The sequence below is a fragment of the Squalius cephalus genome (assembly GCF_949319135.1).
Source record: "Squalius cephalus genome assembly, chromosome: 17".
Classification (NCBI taxonomy): Eukaryota; Metazoa; Chordata; class Actinopteri; order Cypriniformes; family Leuciscidae; genus Squalius; species Squalius cephalus.
Window position 1 is genome coordinate 18972638 of NC_137138.1, and position 21104 is coordinate 18993741.

Consider the following 21104-nt stretch of genomic DNA (forward strand, 5'->3'; position numbering starts at 1 on the left):
TAGCTCAAACTGTACTGCAGCGTGTATAGTTAGCTGAACAAGTACCTGCAGAACATAATATAGAGTGGGTGCAGAGAGAGGGTAAAGAGAATGTGGGGGCCGCTCTCCTTTCAGATACAAGACCATTAAAGAAGAGTGTTGTTTAGAGGCCTGTCTACCTCGATCTGAGCAGTGTGACAGCAGAGGAATCTGAAGACATCTTTGTATTAGCAGTATGTGGAGTTTTCTGGGGTAGGAACTCATCAATATAAGACCAGATGATGAAATTGCCATGTAAGACAAGGGCTTGACTTCACAGCGTGAGAGTTCATACAATGGATAAACCTTGATTTTTAGGCAGGAAAGACACTGGGAAATAATGGTTCTCCAAATACCAGTAGTCTAAGATGACACCGTTTATATTCAGTTATAAATCTAAAACTTTAGAGAACAACAAATTAAGTGAAGATTTCATAATTTATGTTGTTCCAAACCCGAATGACATTTTCTACTGTGCAACATAAAATGTAATATTTTGTTCCTTGTGCATGCCTTTTACACAATTCATACATATGAAAAAGTCATACATTTAGAAGAATACTAACAGAATTTTGATTGTTTTTGGATGGTGAGAGCTTTTTTTGTGTGAAGTCTCTTATGATCAACAAGACTGCATTTATTTGATCAAAATGCAGTAAAAACAGTAATATTGTGAAATGTTCTTTCAAATTTGAAATAACTGTTTTCTGTTTTATTACATTTAAGAATGTAATTTATTCCTGTGATGGCAAAGCTGAATTTTCAGCATCATTACTCCAGTCTTCAGTGTCACATGATCCCTCAGAAATTGCTGCTTAATATGTATAACTCTTTAAGACAAACATTTTAATAAATAAGAGACCACACTAAACAAATCAGTACGAAGTATAGAACCAAGTGTATTTTTCCCTCTGTCAATGTACACATATTTAGATTTCATCTCACAGTAACACTTTACAATTACATTAAGAACGGGAATATACTTTGACCAGCATAGGTAAATGACAATTATATCTTAAAAGAACAAACAAAACAAAAACACAAACAAAATAAATTGCCCTGTCGATGGCGTAACAAAAAAAGTAGTATGTGGTAATGGAGGTATGGCTAGTTGTAATGCTTCATATTTTACCAAATTCAATAAAATCCCAAAACATTTTTCCCCCCAGAATTTTACATTTGAAAATCACTTCATAGTTGAAGTAATATCTTTTCTTATTAACGTTATTTTTTTTTTTCATTTGCAGAGAAAGGACTAAACAAAAACCTCTTTGTAATAACAAGGAATGTCAATTCAGTAAAACCATATTTTCAAATGTGAGAAATATCTAGACAGTATACTGTGTTTTTTTTTTTTTTCTTCCTTTTTTCCTCCTTTCCAGGAGGTGTCCTTAGATACAAAAGTCTGGACACTGGGTTGTGCTGCTTTATCCATAAAAGTCTTGTCAGTTCGCTCTTTTACGCTCTCCTTCAAGGTTTGGGAGGAGGTGAGCTGGCATTCTGATGAGAACAAGTTCCTTTTTTCCCTCCTAGAAGAGATGCCACACAGTTCTCAAAATATGATTTCGCCTCTGTTCTCCTTATCCTGTTTGTTTCAGTGTCTGTAGTCTCATTCGGATGGGTATTGGGCTGTAGTTTCACACCATAGAGAATATAGGAGGCAAGAGAAAGAATTCTCGTAGTCTTGCGTATATCTTTCTCATGCCGGAGGACGAACGAGGACAAACACTCACACACACACACAGGCGCACATACGCATACGTATTGTGTGCACGATACACACAAACCTGTCTCCTGAAGTGTTTTCAGCAATGTCCTGTATTTACATAGATACATCTTTTGTCCAAGCTGATGTTCAGTTCAGGACAGTCTCGCTTTCTGAGGTCTCTTTTGTCTGCGTCGTGTTCGCCCACGGTGTTATGAATCCCTCCGGGTGAGATGAGAGTTATCAACTTCATGTATTTCATATCAAAATACTCTCATGGAAAGCTGAATGTGAATACATCATGCATGGAACACAATTAGTAGCCTAACAGATCACAATGTTTCGACACCATGGAGAGAGAGAGAGAGATATGCCTTTTGTGGGCTTTTTAAAGTTCTAACAACCTTCTGAGCTTTTCTACACCCGCTGGTGGAGGTGTTGCTGTCAAAGCAGGCTTCGCCGTCTGATCTGCGATTCTAAGTGAGAACGTGTTTATGAAACCATGGCGGGTGAACAACAAAAAAAGAATTAGATTAATGTGTTTCATGACAGGGACAGATAAATCCTAATTTCTACACCTGACAAAAGATATCCGAGTGGAAATGAATTCAAACTCTTCTGGTATTTCGGCTCTATCAGAGAACAAAACAGAAGACGCTGCCTTTTCAACTGAACACGTTTTTTTTTCTTTTCACCCTCCAAAAAAGGTGTCAGATTTAACATCTCCACAAGAACTGATGGGAGCATCTGCTTGTCTCATGCAAATAACTAACACAATCGGCTTCTGTTCTTCATAAATTATTACAACGAGGGCCAGCGAGCGTCTTGTAGAAGATCTCAATTTCATAGCTCTATGAAGGTATTATTAAATAAAGGTTCAGGAATAGCACCAAAAGCTCGTGTGTGGAGACATCAGTTAAACCGGCGGCTTTTCTCTCCCTGTCCATGGTGTTTTGTTACGCTCCTGTGGAGGCCCAGACCACGCAAAACATACATTTTTAATCGCAAAGAGGCCATTACATCATCTGGAATGTAATGGAAGAATTTCTTTAGACATGATAGAGATAAAATTACATACAACAATGGCTTCGCAAAGACAGCAACGAAAGGAGGATCTATCCATTAGGGCCTTTCTCCTCATTCCCTACGTCCATATCTTTCGGTGGCAGAAAAAACTTTTTGGAGAAGTAAACAGAAGATTGTGTGGCTTAAATGCTTGAGGATGCAGAGGAGGTGATTTAAAGTTTTAAAATCCTCAGCACACTTCCTGTCTTGAACCTCCTCCTCAGTCTCTCTTGCGCGCTCGTTCGCTCAGACGTAATACTCCTTGTCTTTGTTCTTCTTGCCCTTGGTGGTCGTTTTGGCGATGGCGGCAGTCGTGCTCGGCGTCTTCTCCTTCACTACGGCACCGTTGCTTTCGGAGCCCGAGTTGCGGCTCTGGTCCACCTGATAAGAGCCTTCGTCTCGGTTGCGGTACTTGTACATGGCGTAAAGGAGGATGAGGATGCAGAGGGCGGCGGCCGCGACGATGCCGACCACCATGCCTGTGGTGCTGCTGGACTCCCTGATCACTTCCACGGCGCCCGGGCGGGCCTTCTCCATCAGGTCGGTGGGGTGAGCTGTGGGCACATGGGGGAAATCAGGCGGGTAGGTTAGACCTGGAGTGTGACGGGAGGACGGGGCGGGTGGCAGGAGCACCTGGTCGCGGGTGTTCATTTTGCCAGCGGGGATGTGGAGCTGGTTGGGGTGGGTGGTGGGGGCGGGGGCTGGAGGACGGTGGTCACCTGGGCCCTGGCCTCCGCCCTTGCCCACGGCGGGGGGCGGCGGCAGGACTGTCCTGTCCGTGACCATGGGGGAGTTTTTGTAAAAGTCCTCGTCATCGGACTCCGTCATTTCTCCGGAGCCGAAGGCCGACACCTCCATGGGGTCGCCGCAGTCCTCCTGGTCCGGAGGGCACGGCGGACGGGGGTCGGACAGAACGAGGGACTCTTTGGTGGTTTGGAGAGGGGCCAGGGAAGTGGGAGGGGCGGGGATGGCGGGGTAACGGGTGGCCATGGGAAGGGGGTCTTGGGTGTCCACGGTAATTATGGGCAACACAAGTTCACCTCCTAGGATGAGAGAGGAAAAAGGGTGAGAGGAAGAAGAATTAGCGAGGACCCGACAATAGCTACATCTAATAGTACACACACGCTAAATCTATTTGTTATGTGCAATTTATTCTAGGACAAAGATTCTACACACTATTCACATGAAAAAAAGCTAACATATTTTTTAAACCTATTCATATGGCTAACACAAATATGTCTAGATTACTCAAATAACATCTAAAAAAGAACCAACTCATATCTTGAATAGCTCTTGGCTCTTCTTTGGTTAAACAATATAGCAAACCATGGAGTTTGGGTCACTTACATCAACAAATAGGCCGCATGATTTTTGCATGGAAAAAAAGCAAATTACAAAAAACAAAGGTGTGTAAGATGGTCCCTTTAAAAACACAACTTTTCTCCCCTTTTATACTCTTTGACACACTCATCTGTGCTCTAGTCCTTCATCTAACTTGTATAAATACAGATTTGTCCCTTTGCAATGATAAAATCTGTGATAAATCATTTAAATGCTGTGTCTCAAAACTTAGTAAGCGGTAATGCCTATATAGGGAATCATCTTATTACAAACAAAATGGAAGATCATAAGTTGATTTGACTAATATGAGATGCTCTTTAAAGGCAGAACTTCATAAAAATGGCACTCAAACTGACGTGCACGAGACTCGTCTGATTCTGATTTAGCATGTGGTTGAGCTAACCAAAACACTGCATTTTCATTTTATACACTACTGTTCAAAAGTTTGGGGTTAGTATTTTTTAAAGACATTTTTTCAGCAAGTATGCATTAAATTGATGAAAAGTGACAGTAAAGACTAAAATATTAAAGAAAAAGATTTATATTTCATATAAATGCTGTTCATTTGAACTTTCTATTCATCAAAGAAAACGATTCCATATATATATTTTGACAAAAATATTCAGCAGCACAGTTTTCCACATTAATAATAATGTTTCTTAAGCACCAAATCAGCATATTAGAATGATTTCTAAAGGATCGTGTGACACTGAAGTAATGAATAATTTAAGTTATTTAAATGGTAATAAAATTCAAATTTTTTACTCTATTTATGATCAAATAAATGCAGCCTTATGAGCATAAGAGACTTCTTTCAAAAACAAAAAAATCTTACCGACCCGAAACTTTTTTTAATAACAATTATTAAAGAAATAAAATAATAATTATTAAAACTTTCATTTTAAAACTTTTCTCTCAGCTCCATCCTCTACCTTGAATGAAGCTTGTCACATCACATTATGGGACAACCTTATCCATGAAGGAAACAAGCTATAATGCTTTAAATTACATGTACAATGAGTTATTTTTGAAGGTTTTTCAGGTTTTCAACTGACAATTTGAGAGAATTTTTTTTGTGTGTGTGTCAGGAGCACTCAAATGATGCCCAAACAAGCTAGGCAGGCAGCTGACTAGATTTTGAGACCTAGCCAAAAAATAGGACTGTTGTACCAATTATTTAATAAGAAATGTCTAGGTTAAAACATTTAATTTTCCACATTTTGTTCAACTAAAATAATCTGAAATGAAACCAGAGGCTTGGACAAATGTCAAACAGCAACAGCTGATTCTCCAGATGGGCCATCATAAAGAACTCAACCACTCAATGACACTGAATGATTGCAACACTGCACAATCACAGGAGCAATAGCTGAGCACAGAGTATTAATTCCATGTACTACATGTGCAACACAGTTTGATGTCACACATAATTTACTGATACAGTATATAATGACCAAAGTGGAACTCAACGATGGAGTGGAATGACCACTTAGCGTTATGAATAGCCCAGATAGTAGGAGAAGGCCACCCTTCAAGAAATATAACCCTTAGCCTAAACGTAGCAAGCAACCTAAATGACCAGCTGAGCTCCCAAGTATACTTTTATTTTTTTTCATAGTGTCTGTAAGGTTAATATGGGGGAATAGTGCTAGCAGATAAGCATTATGGGAAACAGAATTCAGTAATTCTGAAACAAATGATAATGTAAAAATTATTGGTCACACATTGTTTTAAGGTGACGTAGTTACATTGCACTTACTCAAATAAGTACTGAGTAATATTAATTAACTACATGTACTTGCTATGGAGTTACGGTTAAGGTTAGTTACTTGTAATTATGCATAATTTACTGCTATTACTATAGTAAGTACATGTACTGTAGTAACATGTAACTACGTCACCTTAAAATAAAGTGTTACCAAATGACATTTCAGATCCAACTGATGAATGTTATTTCCTGAATATTTGCAAAACATCATATGTCATTTTATGGAATAGTTTCATTTTACATATGAACTCAACAGGAATTTTATGAGGTCTTAAAAAAAAACAACCTAGTTGAAGCTCAAGCCGGAATTAGACTATGGAACTGCACTACATCCAATTGGAATATTGGATAATGTCATTAAAAACCTCTCCTTAATGAAAAAAAGTCTTCTATTTAAGACAGTAGTTTGACCATCTGAAGCTTGTGTAGGTCTGTGTGGTTTCAGTGCTGTTGTACGTATGTGTACTCACCAGTGCCAGGCTCACACTCCTCCAGATCCTCGTCATCACTGGGACACTCGGCTGACGCCACCAGCAGGTCATCTGAGTTCTGAAAGAGAAGACAGGATACAGGTTCTTTTTCCAAGTCTGGAGGCAGATTCCATTTAATCTGATTTCTCCACAACCTTGTGACAGTAGTTGTGACAGTAAGCTTTCGTCATATATGGACATTTATGTCTCAGGGGTTGATGTTTATTAAAGCTAACAACTTTCAGCTTTTTTTTTTTCCCCCAACTTTTCAAATATAGTTTTGCCCTAGACCCAGACTTTCATAAACTATGAAAATTCACTATAAACATATGAATTATTAAAAATGTAAAACTATGACTATTTAAACAAAAACTGGAATAAACAAAGAATTTCAATATTTATAGTGAAGATTCATAGGCAACGATTTATGATTCTGCCAGTGGGTGCTCACCCTCCAAAACCACTACCCCCCACCCCCACCCCCCCAAAAAATTATAGCTAAGCAAGGTGCTAACAATGACATAAAGATATGCTACAGATGCCCCTTACATTTTTTTTTAAACACAATCATTACTTAATACTTATATTAGTTTATCAAGAATGCAGTCTTTATCTGCATGCAATGGTGCGTTTGATGAATTCATTAAACAAAAGCATACCAGACATAAACACATTTTTATTCACATATTCTTCCTGTGAGTGTTGTCTTAATTACTTAAAGTTAATTGCCAAGTTAATTACTTAAAATGCAATTCATCAGGTGCAAAAAACAAAAACAAAACAGAAAGCAAAAGCTTTTCTATCAGGTTATGTCGTAACAAACGAACGTTCCTGAATTTCAATCTCTTTTTGATCGGTTAACATCAGAGAATATTTTAATTCAGAAATGTTTAAAATGTCATTTCCATCACATCAAATGACATTTTAAAACACTGTAGTAAAAATACTCATGACTTCCAGAAAATCTTCTGTGATGCATGTCCACGGTTTTGATTGTACTAAAAGCGTCTACTGTTGAAGAAACACCCATTGGTTGAGGAGGAATTTATATGATGATGTGATACTAGACCAAATGGCTTTGCTGCCCCTTGGTTTGACCTGAGTTTGAATTAACATTCCCGACTCATACCTCACATTCATAAAACATGTAATTGGATCTGGGCCATGACTGATTTGGACCCATCAGTTTGTCCTTTCCCATCGAGAGGTCAGAACAATTTCGCTGTTCACTCGTATGGGCATATTTATCTGTTTGCGAGGCATCGACAGAATGAGACTTCCCCTGCGATCGCTAGATGAGGTATATGGAGGTATTCATTGATGGTGACACCAGGTTTTGCATTTGTGCTCTCTATTTTAATACACACACACACAAAAGACAGAGCTAAAGCTTTTACATATGCATATAATGAAAACCTTCATGGTAAACCATTAAATAGGTAATGCATGGTTTCCATGATGTGATTACTGAGATAATACGTTTTAACCTCTTCATTCGAGACCCGATAAGATTCTGACTTAATGTATGCAAATATGCTTCACATATGCATTTAAACACTGATAATTTTGACCAAGATTGACGTAACTGAATTGGCCTGCAGACAGTCTTAATTGGTCTGGCTGAAATAGTGTCGTATTGATCTAGTCCCCATTTTGTTAGTGTTTTTCTTGTCCTCTGACTGCTCACTATTGTCAGCTACAAACATTCTGAATTGGCCAGAGTTAAATTACTTTCGAAAGTAAGCTTTTTGAGCAAAACATTCTGTTTCAAAGGCTCTCCATCATATCAGCAATGTTATTATGCTTTATTTACACCAAATAAACAAAACCATTTCATGTCCTCGACATCCATCAAATACTGATGTAGCTGAATTCTGCTGAAACGAAAAGAAATAAAGATGTAAATGTACAGACAGCACCATCAGGGTTATTTTAAACAAAAAGCCTACCTTTGAACGATTAAAGCATTTACTGAGACAAAAGAAAAGCTAAGATGAATTTGCTTGGTTTTTGAGTCTGATTTACAAATAGTAAAGACTCTGACATTTCCAACCTCTAATTAAAAGACGCATTGCTGCATTAGTTTTGCCTGACTGCGTTTATTAAAGGATAATTAGCGCGCTTCTTATCTGCACTTTTGCACAATGCCTGTGTGTTTAGTAAGACAAGTTTATTATGAACACTGGAATTGCAGGTTGTTTCTTGATACGTGCATACATTCCTTACAAATACGCCATGACTAATTTTTTGATATGACAAAAAGAAAGTCGAGGGCACTTTCAATATCCAAATCCTGAAAAGGGAAACAGTGTTGTGTCAGCTTGATCAAGGGCTTACTTAACATACACTATTGGCACAATTTCCAAAACGCTGCAAGTGTTCTGACTTGAGCTGTGATTTACATGGAGTCATAAAGGTTCACTTCAAATGAAGCACAAATTTGAGGTCGTGGAAAAGCAATCTTAGATCAAAAGATTTGAGTTGTTGGATGCATGGACGCTTTGATACAAAGCAGCACAAGCCGCTGAAAATGAGGCTGAAATAATTACATATGTCTGACCCTGCAGCTCTGACTGATTTTCAGACCACTTGATTTGAGTTTGCCCTTCAAATATTTAGACATTCAAGGTCTGATTTGAGCTGCCTCGCTGCCTTATAGAGCATCCTAAATGTAACCTTTCTTACATAAGCAGAAAATCGACATGCTACACACTTCGGTCAGGGGGTAATAGTGGAACTATGTAAAAGGCGCCCTCAGGGAGGAGGGGCCCACAAAGATATATTGATAATCCATAATATCATCATGACAAAATTGCATAGTTATAATAACATGATGCTATCATTAGGAATAACATTTCGCAAGACTCAATTTTCCATCCATAAAAATGAGAAATGTTCTTTATTTGCCTTGCAGCGCGTGTCCTCCCATGTTAGCGATCCCCTCATCAAAAGGGAAAGTGGTTTGGTCTTGTTCCCTTTCGAGTTGGTCTCTCAACATTGCGTAATAGCTTAAACTTTGGGAAAACTCCTTTATTCCAAATTCCTGAAGACTGATATAATCACGCTATTGCACTTGCAATAGCCAATGGTGTCCGAGCGTCAACGTGACGTCAACGCATATTACGTTTAATTTACCTCACCACAAACAACTCTATGATATATATTATTTTTTTTTTTTTTTTTAATTTAAACAACTCAAACACATATAGAATGCTGCATTAAACAATTTCGTAAGGGAAAAAATTTAATATTAAATCAACCCCATAGTGGATTCTAAGTGATCAAGGGCTTAAAACGTTCCAATTCAGCCTATTGCAAAGGTTCCGCCAGTAGTGGGCACTCATGCAACGTAAGCAATGACGTACATCCGAGTGAACGGGATGGAGGGAAGTTAGCAAGTGAAGGGCATGACAATTTTGGAGTGGAATGCAGCCCTGAGTGTCAATAGGGATTATGTGCTACTTAACTTCCGTATTCTGTAAAACAGATCGCATCGCTTCCGGATCAGGTCTTTTGTATGTGCTTTGTGAAAAAAATTGCTGTTTTACTCAAGATAACTTAAAGGGGCAAGCAAAGATAAGCATAACCAATGTCCCTCGCATATGCAGATTGATATCTAAAAGTTTTTTCTTCTTCACACAAACATTTATATATTTAAATAGAATAAATGCCAATAACGAAGTGAACTAGGTAGGTTAGCCGATTACCGTAAAAGTCCATAGATATCGGCATCAGTTCATACTACTGTTAACACTTTCTCTGACAAGCGGATGCGATGAGACCAGTGTTCCGGTTTGATCATGTGATGTTCGACATATACCCTATTGCATCTGAATCTTTCTCCTTCACGCAGCTATATGCTGTTTTTAAGAAGCCACCTTTTGTTCACCATTGAGGTACGCTCTTTAGCGGACAGTGCCTGGATTGCCGCCCCCTGCAGTGTTCTGGTGAGTATGACATCTCTTATAGGATGGAAACGGATTAGCTGTCAGGATCGACTCACAATTGATTTAAATGGTAACAATAGCATATTGCTAAACTAACAACAAAACATTCTGCACAGGATCGAATTACAATTGATCTTAATTCTGATATTAGCAAATTGCTAAGCTAATGATGAAACAATGCATGGATCGACTCACAATTGATAGCAATAGAGTAACATTAGCATGTTTCTAAACTAAAAAAAAACAAAACCCTGCACGGTGTCGACTTTACAATTAATTTCAAAAGTATAACATTAGTATAGAGGGAATGATGTCACTTTCCCGCCGGAACACAACCCCCTCAGCCGGAATGAGTGGCAGAGGAGCTGCTGGGTGACTGGATTTAATAGAGGAAACTGTCAAAACGCGATTAAAACAAACGATTATCAGTTTAAACTAAAGGTTGGACTCGATATAGTGTTCCTTACAACTTACCAAAGATCCAATGATCCATGGATATTGAAATGCAGCCAGGAATCGTGTTTCCTGACATTTATATGAGCCTGATTTCGACGCCGGAGAAATGCATAAAACAAATTTGTCTTTGAACGCTTTATATACAAAATAGGTAGTGTCTAAATCCGGGTGATCACTCATATCAATGTTATATATATCATCATATCATCCAGCTCTAAAACTTGTATAGTTTTTTGTAAGTGTTTATTTAAAAACATCCGATTGTGCTTAATAAGACGACAACGCACGTGGTCATGTAAACGCGGAAACATGTTTTCTTTTATCGGAGTAAGGTCATAAACGGCTTAAGCATAAACCGGTCGACACAGGTAGTTTTTTGCCTCCTACTCCGATTTTGCAGGGTTTGTAAAAGCATTAACCTGGTTTCTGTTGGCTTATTGAAGTGCGCATGTGTGAAATGTGACAGGAACTTAGTGCAGATTTAAACACATCCAGACAGAGCGAGCATTTTGCAGGAAAGGACTCTTTCATGACCCAGAAAATTATAAATTTATATTTAAATTTTTATCGATTTTTCTTTTATGCCAAAAATCATTAGGATATTAAGTAAAGATCATGTAAAGATCATTGTACATTTCCTACTGTAAATATATATATAAAAAATATTTTTGTGAGTGGATGCAGCAAAAGCACGAACATAAATGGACAACTTTAAAGGCGATTTTCTCAATGTTTCGATTTTTTTGCACCCTCAGATTCCAGATTTTCAAAAAGTTGCATCTCGGTTTTGTGGTCCAGGGTCACATATACGAGCTGTAAGTTTCCTGCTGACAAGTTGCAAGCTTTATTTAACATCACAACCGACATAAATGAAATACTCTAGTCAGATACGCAAATAATTGTTTTGTCGTCACACAGGAGCATGGCCTGGGGGCTGTTCCATAAAAGACGCTTAGAAAAGCGGGGATTAAACTCCAAAACCGGACTTGAATGAGCCTAACAAATAAGTTGGGGCTAAAGTGGTTCCATAAAAGGTAATTGAAGCTCACGCAATCTCACTAATTTGATCCAGGTTTATCTAGTCTAGATAATTGCGTGTGCACGCGTTTCTTAAGCAGCCCTAGAGGTCGATCGTGGATCAAATCGATCCACCATCAAACAGCGTATATTTTGTGCTGTTTTATGCGTTTGTAACATGTTTTTTTCCCCCTCAGTGCAAAACTTACATTTTACAGTTATATTCTCCATCTGTAAATGTTCGAAAGTCATGCAAATGTATCCATTTTGCTGCTAATTTTCATATTGAACGAGCGCTGCTGCGCGCATGCGCGCCAAATAGGAGTTGCACTGAACTTCTAGCGAACAGAAGTACTTCAGTGAAGTAGCCTATAATTCAGGGAAGATTTTTTTTAAGAAACTAAATATATAGAGTTATACTACAGGGCCGTTGAATGCTTGAATCTGATTGGTTGCCGAACGTTCTAAGGTGTGCATTATTTTCAGGGAAACGCATGGCTAAAGTAGTTCCAGGCAGGTCTTGACCGCATTACAGTTCCATATCACTTCGCGTAGTTAACGGTAATAACGGAAAATAGGATACAATTCATAACAATAAAAAGCATTTAGCCCCATGCGCTTGATCTGCAATTTTCAATGTCTAGCTTCACAATCAATAGAAACATGCAGTTTAATTTGAATAAATAAAGTATATAGTCCTGTCTATATTATAATCAATAGAAAACTAAACTGAATATAGGCTAAATAAATGGATAGTCCTGCAGTACGGATTTTTATTGCAGATAATAATAAATAAATAATTATTTATAGGCCCACTTGTTAAAAGGGCTTTGTGTTTCATTTATTTGGCTATAGTCTACTGTCATCTGTCAATGAAAAAAAAAAAAAAAAAAAAGAATGAACGAATTAATTAAAACGAATTAAATTAATTAATAAATAGGCTAATAATACTGACGCACATGCTTTTCTGTCTCATTATTGCAACATCTCTCTCTCTAATAACTGCATTAATAACTGCATAAAGCCGGGGACACACTTTAAGGCCGGTTATGAATGCAATTTGATACTTATGACTGATAATGCCCAAACGCGCGTTCAGTCTGTGTTCAAAGTCGGTGTTTAAAATCTGCTGCTGCGATGAAAACAGTCTTTGACAGAGAATGTGTCAGCTAGTCGTGTGTCCCCAGCATTAGTCTGCTATCAGTGGCTCAAACCTCCGTTACTAACTCTAAAATGACGTTTTGGAATTAGCAACGGAGGCATTGGACTAGATGCGTAAGAAATTAGTCCTACATACAAGAGCGTTTTAATGACAAAAACTTTACAAACGTCTTGAAATACATAATCTGAACAATGTTTCGAGGTGTGGTAACTGTAGTATAAGCGGAATAATTGACTTCAGGCCGTTGAATTATTAGAAAAATAATGCACACCCGAGGTGAACGGCCACTCCGCTTCGCGTCGTGACCGCATTACCACCTCGGGTGTGCATTATTTTTCTAATAATTCAACGGCCTGTCGTCAATTATTCCTTACATACAAAATATAGTTTTGGGTATAGGACCTATGCTACTTAATAAAGATGATGTATACTTATTTAGAATGCTGAGAATTACAGCTTTTAATGCAATATTTTTTTGGAGAAAGCAAGAATCCCCAGTTTTAAATGAGTAGATTTAGTTTCTAAAGTACATTATGGAGAGGATAACATTAAATTAAGAGCAAATGTATACATTTTGAAAAGATATGTGCAACTCTAAAATTAAAGAATATTCCATAAAATAAAGGAATATATATTAGCCTACATACATTTTTATATAACCCTCCCTCCCTTTTATTTCTAGTTATTTGTTATTTTATTTATTTACTTATTTAATATTGAATATTTGATATTCAAATAATATTACTTGAATAACTATTAGGAATTATGTGTCATTATAAGAGTTTGATATAAATATGTTAATGTTAAATTTTTATTACTATTTATTTATTGTTTTTTGTCTTTTCCCCCTTAAATCATATGTAAAAGTGTCTAACTATGTACTTTTTGGTTATTGTTCTAATCATGTGTGTTTTTAGGCTATGTGTTGGTGGGTATTATCACAAAAGAAAAAAAGTAGAAGGAAAAATAAGGAATATTTATTGGGGGAAAATATGATGTCTTTAAAGGAACGGTCAATTTGTATAATTGTGTTTGAATTGAAAGACATAATAAAGTACATTATATATATATATATATATATATATACTAAAATATTTGTTATTTGGACATTAGATGTGCCTTATTTAGAATTTTAAACCTGTGTGTATATTTTTATGATAGCAATAACTGTAAAGTGACTATTGTAATGGGTAAATCAAATGTAGGCTAATACTGTCAATTACTAAGCTCAGATTCATCTTACCAGTTAAAATGTATACTCTGCTTTTGTAATTATTTATTTTTAATTTTGTGATTTTAACTTCTGCTTTACAAAGCTTTTTTCAGATTGTGTTCTAATGTTCTTCTAATCATAAACATGTACTACAGCTGCCAAACAAAACCAGAGAGAAATGTATTCATAAATCTTTAAAACAATCTAATTAAATCTTGGGCACAAAACATTCAGCCAGTAAAAAAAGAAAACCTGTAGTATATATATATATATTGTATTTAGGCCTATCTATCTATCTATCTATCTATCTATCTATCTATCTATCTATAGAGAGCCTAAGTCCCGCCCCTCCGCTTCCGGCTCATGGGACCTTATTTCGGAAAAAATATGTATGGAAGTCAATGGCGAGAGATAACTTATCTTTTTATTCCGTCTGAACTGTGCCCTGAACTACACATATGATGTTTGCCAATTTAAAAGGTAATTATGAAAGTAAAGAAAGTCGCAGTTTGTCATAAAACAGAAGAGTAACGTTTAGTTTTATGTGAAAATTGCTCAATGAACTACATCTCTTGTCTCGCACTATGTGCGTCACAAGATCCGTTGCTCGTATGTGTGTATTCTGGCTCAAAACACTCAGGCATGACGGCATAACGTTACCATTATTATGTAAGACTATAGAAACAATGACTGACGTTAGCTTCAGTAAAGTTAGCTTCATTCATTGAGAGAAAAGGAATGACGTCGCGTGTGCGCCTTCTGGGTTTGTAGTCTTTGTAATTACGTGTTTTCACAGTCTTATACCTCAGCAGTTTTATATCAAGCTGCGACTTTCTTGACTTTAAAATGTATCTTTTAAATTGACAAACATCATATGTGTAAATCAGGGCACAATTCAAACGAGATCAAAATACTTGTTGTCTCTCGCCATTGACTACCATACAATGTTTTTCCGAAATAAGGTCCCATGGTGGTCGACCGGAAGGGGAGGGACTTAGGCTCTCTATATAGGTCTATATTGTCTAATTTATCATTGTAGCCTTATTTAAGTTGATTTTCTGTATACTGTGTATTTATTTTTGGACTAATAGTGGTTAATAAAGTCCAATAATGGTATGAGAGAGTGTCAGTGGTAATATCATTGTGTTCTTGTTGGTCAGTGTTAGAGGATCTGTGTAACAACTGAGGCTTAGCCTGACAGTTAGCCTGCCCTGGACCAGGCTAGTTTCCCAGCATAAGTTGCCAGGGTAACTGAGTTTGAACTATTTTAAGTTTGCTTTATGAAACAGAATCCACCGACAATAAGTCTGACTAACCGAAATAAGCCTGGCTTATACTCTAATCTTGTTTTATGGAACAGCCCCCTGATTTATTAATAAATTCATGTAAACGCGCTGCTGTTTACTTGCGTTGTCATGGTTACTGGTTTGCATGTAAACAGCGAAAACTGGTTATTTCAATAAGCTGATATTTGTGAGTTATCAGCTTACTGTGGTGCATGTAAACGTTCTCAATGGTAACTGCAAATCCACCTTTCGCTGCCTGGAGTCAAGTTGTTTCTATGAATTAAAGCGATCCATTTTCTTCTCTGTTCTGTAGCTTTCAGCAGTCTGTAAAAATATACTTCAGATTTCTTGTCAAATGTAGTTGTACAGTCAATCGCAAAGTTCTTTCCCGTTTAAGATGTGTTTTTCGCAGCATTCGCGCTGAAAACCAATGCTGATTGATTTCAATAGTGTGTGACATTAGCATGTGTTCTGTGCAGGATCAAATCAATTGATTTCAATAGGGACATTAGCATATTGCTAAGCTAATGATGAAGTAAGTACTCTGCATATTATCGACTTACAATTGATGTTGGTCTTATAAACGTAAAAAACAAAGAAAACTCAAATATTGGGTAAAGTAATCTATTTGAACTACACACATCTAGAGAAATTTTCTTTTAAATGTCTTTTTTTACACAGTGAATGTATATATAGTTCATAAAGGAATAAATTTGTAGTCTAGACACGTGCTATTCCACATAAATGTCTTACTCATCTTGAGGAGATGAGGAGAGGAGTGGTGCACTGGGACTTCCTCAGCACTAAGCTGTCTCACTCAAATCCCCATTTCCATGCTATTGCTTTGTATGACAATTTACACCCAGAACAGCACGGATTAAGAGTGATTCACAGCTTGCACGTGAGAGAATCTGTGTTCGTCCTCAGTTGCGCTAATGTTTGCTTCTGGTGGCTATGGATCTTGGCAGTTTCGCTATGATTGACACTGATTGTTATTGAGCTTGGCCTTTATTCTTATCAACGTGCATCTCCTGATCAATGGAGTTGAACACCACATGAATAAAGGCTGACAGTGGGGGAGGCAAGCGCTGCTAACTCGCTACCAATATGTGATGAATGGGGGGCAGAGACAACACAGACATGTCAGATAGGACTCTCAATATTCTCAAAATTAATAGTCTTGTGCTCCAGCATTTTACAGATGCTGCTTGGGGATAAATATATAGAATTTTTTAGGCTGTCGATAGGCATGAAGAATTGCTGGGCTAGGAACAACAATGGCCAGTCTATGCTTTAATGACAAGAGAGAAACCAGCATGTTAAGCAAATAAAACCTTACATTTATATAAATTGTGAGCTTGTTCAGAAATATCAGGGCACTGTTAAAGATGGCCCAAAGTTATCTAGCTGGATAAGACGGGGTTCTATTGAAATTGTGAGAATGATTTGTGATAGTCTTGGATACGCTATATTGTTTTCTAGTAAAAAAAAAAAAGAGAGCAAAAAATGGTTTATGAATTTGAATAAATTCAGTTTTCAATATATATATATATATATATATATATATATATATATATATATATATATATATATACACATATATATAAATAATTTCAAACTATTGCAAATGTAAAATATACATTTGTGTAGCATTTTTTAACCTTGTAAAAATAAAATAAAAAAAATAAAAAAAAATATATTTTCCAGACACATATACAGTGAATTATACGGTAAAATAAATGACCCATACCCCGCCCCCCCGTTCAAATTTAACCGTTCAAATGTTTGCTTTCATAAGAATGCTCTAAATATGTTTCTTGAGGCTTAGAAAATAATCACTTCAGAAAATTGCAGGACCGTTCAAAGGAAATGTGACTAGTAAAATACTATGTGTGGGAGGAATGAAAGGGAAAGTCTATGTGGGGGAGATATATCCTGACACATGCGAATCTGAGCTTTATGATTCTTCTCCTTCAGGGCCTTCCAGATGCTGAGTGACAGCTCTTTTTCAAGCAATAAATGACAGATTTTTTACCCCAGTGTGGTTTGTCCTGTCAGCTCTTTTATTGCCGATCACCAACCGGACATCTTGTAAAACAAAACTCTTTATAAACGCAACATCATCCCTCACATTCAAGAGAAACAGGCCAACAAGAGGGCCGTCTCTCTGTATGATGGCAATCTCCACCGTCCCATCCTCACCTGTGTAATACTGTCCTTCAGGCTGGGAGAGCGCTGTCTACGGGTGGTGGTGGTGGCCATGGTGGTGGTGGTCTCCATTATGGTGGTGGACATGTCTGCCGCAGCCGGAGGGGTGGCTGAGGTGGTCTCTGTGGACAAGACGGAGGGTGCATCCCCAACCAAACGCAAGTTTCCTGCCACCTGCACATTCGGATCCCCCTCGGCCGCCAGTTTCAGCACTTGCAGCCCGTTATAGTACAGGCCTGAGATATGGCCCTGGAACGGCCGCCCCTTATCCTGACCTCCCACTTTTATGGCTGCCTGGCTGTTGAAGATAGTCAACTGCCGACCTGGGATGCATCAGAGAGGAGATGAAGAGAGAGCAAGACAGAGAGAAAGAGAGAGAGCAGTACGACAGTAAAGAGAGACAGAGAAGCAAAAAACGACCATCAGTACAGGCTGTTTTTGGCGTCACAGGTAGGATGTGTCTAAATCAGCTGATAACACTTTTAACATTTGAACCTGGTGATGAAAATCTCCAATTCTAATGGCTGTCGTTTCTGACCTGGATAGTGCAGGAGACAAAATGTTGTATTAAACATGATGTCAAAGATCACTCCCAGAGCCTGAGGTGGCTCCTCTACGAGAGGAGGAACGGAAGAGCCCTTATCATTATAGAATAATGGCTGTATATTATCATTTGAGTCTCATTAAACTAGCAAGGCTTGAGCTGTGGATAATGAACTGAATAAGGAGGACCAAATTGGAAAACAATATTTATGAGTATGTAAAGAGTTTTGGATATGTTTTATTCAGAGACAGATGCCTTGTTGATGATAATCTGCATGAATACGTGTCATCTGCCAGCTCAAATGTTAATGTGTCACTGAGGCAAGAGGAGTATCTCCTCCAACCCCACAAATAAACATACATAGGGGCGCAGACACACATAAACACACACACACTATGCCTCTGCATTAAGGATTTCGTCCCCAGAATCTCCATTGTCACTGAGTCATTTTGCATAGAAAATACCACTGGTTGAATTGATCATTTAGTTGATGCTCAGGAAAATAAAAGGAATCTGAATCAATATTATATAAAACTTCAGTGTTGTAACAGGTAGTCACAGCGTTAAAGGTTTGATTCAAGTGGTTTTGAATTATAATGGTGAATGTTAAGCAATCGGGCCAAACTTTAGATATAATTAAATGCCAACAAAACCTTCAGAATTACTACTTAAAGAGGAAAAGGATGGTTAACTCAAAGTGCCGTTTCCTTTGGCCCCTAAGTGCTGGACTGCCGCCATCCATTTAATCCTGATGAACAGGTACTCTGACACAGCTGATTATGAAGTGGGCAGTTGTTATTCCCTCTGTGAGAGCCACTTAATGTTTAATGAAGGGTTGCCATTTAACACAAGTAGGGTCTCAGTTTTAACAGTTGAAAATAACCAAGTTTGACATGAGAGCTGAGATAAAAAAGACCATAACCTCTGAAAGGCATGTCGTAATAGAGTGGGAAGAAGCCAGATGGCCACTTTCCACTTGCACGTGTACTTTTATTGTACAGTGTAACAATTATTCTGATTAATGTGTGACATTAAGGACAGTTGCATACGGTGACATAATATAAAGTACCAATGAGAAAAATATGATATAAATGCTCTCTTTATCATCTCTGTGATAGTATTGCATGGGACTTACAGTGGCAGTTCACCCAAAAATGAAGATTCTGTCATCATTTGCTTACCTTTATGTTGTTCCAAACCTGTACAAGTTTCTTTTTCAAGTAAAGAAGACATATTTTTATATTAGAACTGTTTTTTTCTATTCAATGAAAGTCAACGAGGACCAAATTGACATTTGACTCCATTGACTTTCATTTAACTAAAAAAGCAATGAAAAGCTATTTTAAGCTATTTATTAGTGTTCAAAAGAACACTTTTAGGATAGTTTTTTAAAATATAATTTTTTATTCAGTTCTCGTTCACTGGTATATAGCGATCAGGACAGCATCTAAAATTTCTCCTTTTGTGTCTTGCGTATGTTTAGAACGACATGAGAGATTTGAGCAAATAACGAACAGAATATTCATATTTAGGTGTGCATTAATCCTTCCACTGCTATTTAAAATGTGCAATGAGATTAAATTTTCTCGCATGTATGGAGAAAAGGCAAAAAAGGTTTTCCAGTGATTAACTCAAGGTTGGACAGATCTTTTCTTCGCAGCTAAATGTACGAGAGCCAGTGACAGAGGTTAGAACATTTAATGGAGGAGAATGAGGAGACCAAAGAGCCTTTGAGATACAGAGCATGAGGCAGACACAAATTTCACACACAAAACCCAGTCACCACAGTCATACAGGACACAGACCTGATGTATGAGGGCTTTGTGTCATTATCATTACTTATAGATTAGAACTGATAAATAATTGCACATGTTAAAGGGACATTGTAAATCACATATGAATGTGCAAAGGCTGACAGCAATTTTCCTCTCATTTGGCAACGAAAATGTCTTTCATTAATATTTAGACTGTTTAACCCTCTGAGTTAGTTTCGATTTAGGGGGGTTTAAGACGGAATTAGCTTTAGTTTAGTGCCCTATTTATATCGAGCGGTGGAAATCAAATCATACTAAGAGGAAATACTCATTGCATATATATATATATATACAATCATATATTGACAAAATATGTTAGTTGGATGCACAAGGGAGAGCTTAACATCTGAAAATGACTTTTAGACAAATGTAGAGCTGAACTTTGGATCACGTTATACTCTGCATGTTATTGAGTTCAATCAACAAAGGTATGCAGACCTAGAAAGGTCAGTTTTCCATTAAAAAAACAGTGCAAGTGTATTTGTTTTACACTTAACATTTAGATGTGATGTTAGCTCAGCACATGAATAGAAAAGAAGTTTGCATATAGATGAAAAAGGCGCAACCAACCAAAAAGTCTGATAACTTACACATCCAGTAGAGCATTACTGCCCAATATCCTTTGATAATGTGCTGACGCAGGTGTCTGAGATCGTTTCTGCACTTTAATAACTGAGAAGGTTTCTTGGGGAAAACCAAATACCATGCAGGATTCATCTGTTTACAGATGTCTCACGGGTCCAAAGATAACTACACGGTTGAGTTTTAGACTATTAAGCAAAAGGTCCGAATAACATAATCTGTTTTGTTTTCATTAGACTCAAAGGGTTAAAGGGGATTTTGAAACTTTAGTCTGATTTTAAGTGTTAGAATGACAAAAAAGCAATAGTCCCTTTAACTGCTTGGGGTTGGAAAAGATAATTATATTTTTCTTTGGTAAGAGTTAGTGTTTTTTTTGTTTTTTGTTTTTTTTTAAATCATCTTACTTCAAAATTAGCGAAGTCAGAGGGGATCACAGAAGGAAAACATAAGACAGCAAGAAAAATAAACTATTTACAGACAGTTGTTGCAGTTATGGTGCGTTGTTAGA

At 37.4% G+C, this 21104-nt stretch overlaps 1 protein-coding gene across 13 annotated transcripts in view; it reads right to left on the reverse strand.

Moving 5' to 3' along the window:
* Positions 1-897: 897 nt before the first annotated feature.
* nrxn2a (neurexin 2a) overlaps positions 898-21104 on the reverse strand; it is a 387404-nt gene continuing 367197 nt past the window's right edge. For 11 of the 13 annotated variants that reach the window (XM_079898733.1, XM_079898732.1, XM_079898730.1 and 8 more), the window contains 3 exons: positions 17651-17979; positions 6368-6446; positions 898-3831 (listed from right to left, as the gene is read on the reverse strand). In XM_079898733.1, coding sequence (XP_079754859.1) covers positions 3035-3831; positions 6368-6446; positions 17651-17979 — 1205 coding nt within the window. In that variant the 3' untranslated portion in view covers positions 898-3034. The remainder of the gene's footprint in view (positions 3832-6367; positions 6447-17650; positions 17980-21104) is intronic. The other 2 variants (XM_079898726.1, XM_079898725.1) reach the window with 1 other exon arrangement.